Raw genomic sequence first — 5,949 nt, 5'->3', positions numbered from 1 at the left:
GCATGTGCCTCTACATCCTCCTGCCTCCCTCCCGGTACAAACACTGTCCAGATTTCCAACGTCAGCAGGAGAGAGACCGGCCAGATTGTTTTACGGTTTCGAGAACTCCTAATGGTTTCCAGAGAACAGGACCGCAGCCCATCTTCTGCAGCAGGAAAAGCCGCCGCAGCCCCACGTCGCTGCCGGGAGCGCTCTGACCCCCAGAGGCACTGACAGAACTCGGGGTGCCCTTGGAAAGGCTGTGGGGCACCCCGGGGTTGGGAGACCTGCAGGGTGACCCTGTCCTGGCAGTGGCACCGGGGGCACCAAGTGTCCCCTCCCCATGTCCAGGCTGCCCCAGTCCCACCCACGCTGCGGTGCTGGCAGGTCCTTATGGAAACGCTTTTATTTAAGTGGGGTGCTGCTTTTGTGAGGCTGAAATCAGCGGAACCAGGGCACGGAGCACTCGCCCCTGCAGATGGTTCCTGTGGCTTTCTCCCTGTGTGGCACCGATGTGGCCATGTCCGGGGGGGGGACAGCTGAGAGGGGCAGGGGACACCGCTGGCCATGGGAACACGGTGCAGCGGCTTTGGGGACAGGCACCCCGAGGCTCCAGCTGCACGGCTTCCCCCCGCGCCCCGTCCCAGCTGGGAACGTGGCCCCGAGCACCAGCTGATGGCGTGGCCGGCCGCAAATGTTTAATGAAACGCAGCGGAGTCATTTGTCTGGGCTGACCCCACCAGGAAGTCTGCGCTCCGCAAAACAAACCAGGCTTTTGTTTGACTTGTTTTAAGTAAAACACATGTCACCCCTGTAAATCACAGGTCCCCTTCCCCACCCTGCCCCGGGGTGAAGGCGGGCGCTGGGGCTGGGTGGCTGCAGGGGCTGGGGAGGGGATCGGGACCCCCTGTGGGGTCAGGGGGGGGAGCCGTGGGGCTGGAGCATCCCGTCCCCAAGCACCGCGGTGGGCAGTGGGATCACCCCCAGCTTGGTGTGGGGAATCCCCCTCCTTGCTGCCCACCCTCAATCCAACCCTACAAAACCTCCCCAGCCGTGCCGCCGGCTTGCTTCTCCACCGGCCCCCGGGGCTGGAGGCCTGGACGGCGGCCCAAGGCCCCTGGCACGAGCGAGGCCGAGGCCTGTGCCGGGCGGCCGAGGCCGTGCGGAGGCGTTGGGCCGGCGTTGGGCCGCGGCGCCTGCCGGCAGCGGGGGCCGGAGCGGGTTCGTGTGCCGCGGGCGCGCTCCCTCTCCCTCCCTCCCTCCCTCCCCGCCGCCTGGCAGCCCGCCACCGCGCCGGGGGTTCGCTCCTTTCTCACGACCTCTCAGGTTCCTGAGCTCATCTGGGAGCTATTCATTTCCTGCCAGAAAACAGCCTTGCCTGCTAAAAAAACCACCTTGGCCGCAGCGCGGCCCAGGGCTTGGTACGAGGGCTCTCTCCCGGCTTAAATCATAAAGCCGGGGCTGTCTGGCTGGAATCAAAGGCAGGGCGGGCGCGGGGCGAGCGGGGGGGGGGGGGCCGGGGCCCGTGCCATATGGTAGCACTTAAGAGCCAAGGAGGAAGCGAGGAGGGGTTCTGCGCCGCTCGCAAGGAGTGTGGGAAAAGTTAATTGACTTTAATGACAGGTTTCCCGGGTGGGCGGCAGCGAGCGGCCGCGGGGCAGGCGGGGAGGCGAGGGCAGGGGCACGGGGGGGGGTGCTGGGGGCACGGGGGGGTGCCGGGGGCTGCGGGCAGGTGTGCGGCACGCGTGTGTGCAGCCGGTGGCAGTGAAGGGAGCTCAGGGCAACCAGCAGCGAGGCTCGGAGGCGGTCAGGGGGTTTTCTGCTCCGTGCCACTGTGCAGCCCCACTGGTAGTTGTATGGAGGTGTCTGTGGGACCTCCAGGGGTGAGGGTCCTCAGTAAGAGGCCACCGTGCAGCAGCTTTGCCCTGTCCCTTACTACCTCCCCATCCCTCCCTTCCGTGGGAGCTCATCCCACGGCATCAGCGTGACCAAAGGCCAAGGCACTTGCTGTACCTGAAGGGCAACTCCTGAACTTAAAGGCCCGCAGCCCCCCAGCCCGTATTTAACATCCCAATTTGTCACGGGCTGAATGAGCTGGCATCAAGAGCACGGCTCCTGGGAATTGCTCTGATCCCCTCAAATCCCACAGACTCAAGCAGATCTCTCGTGTCAACAGGCTGTGGGACAGAACAAACACAAAGCTTCGGAGGAACCGGTACGAGTTCTACCTATCTGCTTTATGCTAGGCTATTTAAACTCCATCAGCAGATGGGTTTGTCTTGTCTTTCACTCCTGGATTTGCTCAGTGCTCTCCACGAACCTCCTGCAAAGCCCTTTCTTAATGTGCTTTCCAAACCAACTGCTCCCAAAGAAGGGGCGGCCTCTGCCTGGCTGGAGCAGCCCCGGCTCTGCAGGTGATGTGCTGCAGCCCCACGGTGAGATTCCCAGATGGACAGGTCCCACAGGTGTTTTCCCAAAAAACAAAGTGGGCTCAGGCCTGCCCACCCTACCTGCAGCACAGAGAGGTGACCTGCAGCCGGGGGGGGGCTGCACACCTGCCTGGAGGCAGTAAACGTGGTGTTCCCAAGCCTTGCAGCCACCGTGAAGGTGGCAGTAAGACTGAGCAGCCAAGGCACGAGGAGATTCAGGAGGGGAAACTATCTTAAAAATAAAGAGAGAGGAACATTCTTCATCACCCAGGTGCTCGGGAGATCATCCTCTGCAGCCACTTTTAGAAGACAACCATCACCAGCCAGATCCTCATGAACAAGCCCTGCAGGGATGGATCCCAGACACATCCCCCAGCCTCCCCCTCCAAAATCCATCCCAAGGAGCGTTTCAGAACAGGAGGCTACGTTTGTACACAGGGGGCAGGGAGGGCTGCGGAGCCCAGCAGGTTTCATCTGCCTGCTCCCCTGCTCTCCTCCAGCTTTCATTTCCCCAGCACCTGGCTGCAGTCAAGCACCTGGCTGAGCCAGGCAAAACCCAACAAGCCTTTGCGGTGGGATTTGGAAGGAATCCCCAGTGGATCCTGGCACGGTTTAAAGCTGTCCGCTCTGAGTTAGGACTTGTTAGGAAAGGTGATGCAAGCTGTAACCCGAGACTACCGCTCGCCTCTATCTAGGGCTCGCATCTTGCCTGGAAATGGGGCATGACCAAGTCAGAGGGGTCAGCTGCCACTCGCAGTTAGGAAGGGAGGTAGTCCGCGCAGCCCCACATCGCTCCCCCTGACATGTGTTTTCCATATTAAAGCAGAGGAAATGCCCGACTCTATCAAAACCACATGCAGAGCATTAATCATCCAGCACAGCCTGCCTCGCGCCCAGGGCTGGGAAGGGCTCTGCGCTTTCAAGTCCAGGTGGAGGTGGTACCCAGCGCCGCGTGAGCGCCTGCTGCAGCCTGTCAGCCTGGAGACGGAGCCCTCGTGGCACTTTGTCCCGCAGAGCCCGGCGTTCCTGTAACACGAGCCGCTGGCAGGCACCCTTCTGTAAATCAACGGACTGGAGGCACTCGTGATTTACACCGCGGCCGGGGAGCGGGCCCCTCGGGGTTGTGCCGAATCCGTCTCGCTTTACCTGGGCTGCTCCGCTGCGGCCAGCCCCGGGAGCCAGGAGGAGAGCGGAGGTGCCTCCCTCAGCGCATTCGCCAGCTCTGCAAACACAAGCTCTTTTTAACAAGTCTGATCAGCTGAACTGCTCCCGAGGAAGCAGTAATTACATCTGCCCCGGGGGCAGGGAGAGGGGCCGGGTGGTTTCAGAAGGCGGCCGAGGGGACAGAGGGTCTGACTGACAGCTCCAGCCCTGCAGCAGCACAATCAATCCACGGGCGGCCGGGAGCGAGCCAGGAGCCGGGCTCCCTCCTACGCACACAACGCCAGCACTCCGACTTATCTCCAAAGGCCTTCCAAAATGGAAGAGACTTTTTATTTTAAGAGCATTCAAAAAAAAAAAAAAAAAAAATCTTTGGTGTCACGTAAGGAAGGGGAGGGAAGGGAGAAAAAAAGATCTCGTGTAAAACACGAAACACTGTTGAGGGAGTGCTATGGTACAAAGGCACAATCCAATATGAACATATAACCTATGTACAGCCGTGCCAGCAGCACGGGGTGCGGTGCTCAGTCCAGTCCGGTGCCCGCCACCCTCACCAGGGTCTCCACACCGAGTCGGCGGTGCCGGGTGGCGGGCCAGGCGGCGAGGCGGCGGTGGCAGCCGTGGGGGGGCCGCCGTAGAGGGGCAGCACGGCCCCCCCGGGGGCGAAGGCGGTGCTGGGGATGAGGAAGGCGAATTGCCCGTCGGAGGCGGGCAGCAGCTGGAAGCCGCCGTACACCTTGGCCGCGTCGGTGCCCGGCTTGCAGGGCATGCCCGGGAGCGGCCCCGCGCCACCGCCCGGTGGCACCAGGGGTGGCCCGAAAGCTGCGGCCGGCGGCAGCGGGGGCGGCGGAGGGGGCGCGGGGTAGTTCATGGCGTTGATCTGGGTCATGCAGCTGGCCAGGTGGCCCAGGAGCCGGGTGCGCACCTCGGTGTTGACGCCCTCGCAGGTGGAGAGGAACCGCGTCACCTCGTTCATGCACTCGCTGAAGCCGGCGCGGTACTTGCCCAGCACCGTGGGGTCCGTGCTCAGCGCGGCTGCGGGGCGAGAGGGACACGGGGAGGGGGTCAGCGGGGTGTGCAGCCCCCCGGCATCACCCCCTGCAGCCCCCCTGGGAGCAGGGGGATCCAGGCAGAGAGCACTGCGCCCCCCAGCACCTCAGCCCCAGGTGGCGAGCAGAGCCCCCTGCTGCCCCCCCGACCCCATAGCACCAGGGGACCCATCCTATGAGCACCACCCCACCAGCACCCTTGGGCAGGGGGCACGGGAGCCCCCCCAGCCCCAGAACCACGCACGCAGGGTGCAGCGGGGAGCCCCCAGGGCAGCAGCACGGTGCTCCCACAGCACGGGGATGGGGTCGGGCCCCCCCCCAGCCCCCCAGCACCCCCCAGCCCCATCTCTCACCGGTCATCTGCGCCCGCTGCAGGCTCCGCAGGTGCTTGACGGTCATCTCCAGGATGTCAGCCTTCTCCAGCTTGGAGTGCCGCGAGCTCTGCGGGCAGAGGGCTGCTCACACCGGCACCCCAATAACACCCCCACACCCCCCCCCTCCCACCCATCCCCTCCCTGCCTTACATCCTTCTTCAGCGCGTCCAGGATCAGCGTCTTCAGCTGCCCCAGGCTCTCGTTGATGCGTGCCCGCCGCCGCTTCTCCATGATGGGCTTGGATGACTGCAAGAGAGCGGCGGTGAGCCCGGTACAGCCCAGTATAGCCCAGTACAGCCCAGCACGGCACTGCACAGCCCGGTACAGCCCCGTACAGCCCGGCACAGCCCTGTATAGCCTGGCAGAGCCCGGTACAGCCCGGCACAGCCCCGCACGGCCCTTACCTTGCGGTGCTCCGCCGCCGTCTTGGGCTTATCGGGCGTCGCGTTGATGCTGGCGGGGGTGGCTGCCACGGGCGAGGCGCTGCTCTTCTCCATCAGGTCGGCCGGCATCGTGCGGCCGCGCCCGCCCCGCCGCGGAGGAGGTGTTGCGGCGGCGGCAGCGGGCGGGCAGCGGGCGGCGGGCAGGGGGCGGGCGGGCGGCCGCTGGGACCGGCGCGGCGCGGCTGCCGCGCGCCCTTGGCCGCCCCTACTTATAGCGCGCGCCGCACGCGCGCGGCTCGTGTGAAACGTCCCCCGCCGCCGTTCCCACACTCGCGCCCAGCCAATGGGCGCCGCCCGCACGCCGCCCCGGCTCGTGGACGGCGCCCGCCCATTGGCCGCGGGCCCCGCGCCGCGCGCCGGCCAATGGGCGGCCCCAGCGGGTGCCGCGCGCGGGGCGGGAGGGGGGGAGGCCGCGGGTTTAACCCCTCAGGCGCCGCGCTGCCGCCGGAGGGCCCGGCGCTAATTGCCGGGTTAATGGCAGCCCGCGGGGGGCGCCGGCAGCGGGGAGGGGAGG

The 5,949-nt window shown here is 65.4% G+C and overlaps 1 protein-coding gene across 1 annotated transcript; it reads right to left on the bottom strand.

Moving 5' to 3' along the window:
* Window positions 1–3,248: 3,248 nt before the first annotated feature.
* Window positions 3,249–5,632, bottom strand: HES1 (hes family bHLH transcription factor 1). The gene is made up of 4 exons (XM_027464446.3): window positions 5,397–5,632; window positions 5,143–5,238; window positions 4,972–5,059; window positions 3,249–4,604 (listed from the first exon to the last, which is right to left on the bottom strand). The coding sequence occupies exons 1-4, from the start codon at window positions 5,502–5,504 to the stop codon at window positions 4,120–4,122; spliced, it is 777 nt and encodes a 258-aa protein (XP_027320247.3). The 5' UTR covers window positions 5,505–5,632; the 3' UTR covers window positions 3,249–4,119.
* Between the last annotated feature and the right edge of the window lie 317 nt (window positions 5,633–5,949).

This window comes from Anas platyrhynchos, chromosome 9, assembly GCF_047663525.1.
Source record: "Anas platyrhynchos isolate ZD024472 breed Pekin duck chromosome 9, IASCAAS_PekinDuck_T2T, whole genome shotgun sequence".
NCBI classification, from domain to species: Eukaryota; Metazoa; Chordata; class Aves; order Anseriformes; family Anatidae; genus Anas; species Anas platyrhynchos.
Note: the sequence above shows the minus strand (reverse complement) of the source record. Positions and strands in the feature narration are given on the sequence as shown.

Excerpts from the sequence above, each read along its gene's own strand:
- HES1 (XM_027464446.3), bottom strand. The coding sequence starts at position 5,504 with ATGCCGGCCGACCTGATGGAGAAGAGCAGCGCCTCGCCCGTGGCAGCC. Across the intron at positions 5,239-5,396 it reads CGGCGGCGGAGCACCGCAAG|TCATCCAAGCCCATCATGGA; the intron begins GTAAGGGCCGTG and ends GCTCTCTTGCAG. Across the intron at positions 4,605-4,971 it reads GCAGCGGGCGCAGATGACCG|CCGCGCTGAGCACGGACCCC; the intron begins GTGAGAGATGGG and ends CTCGCCCCGCAG.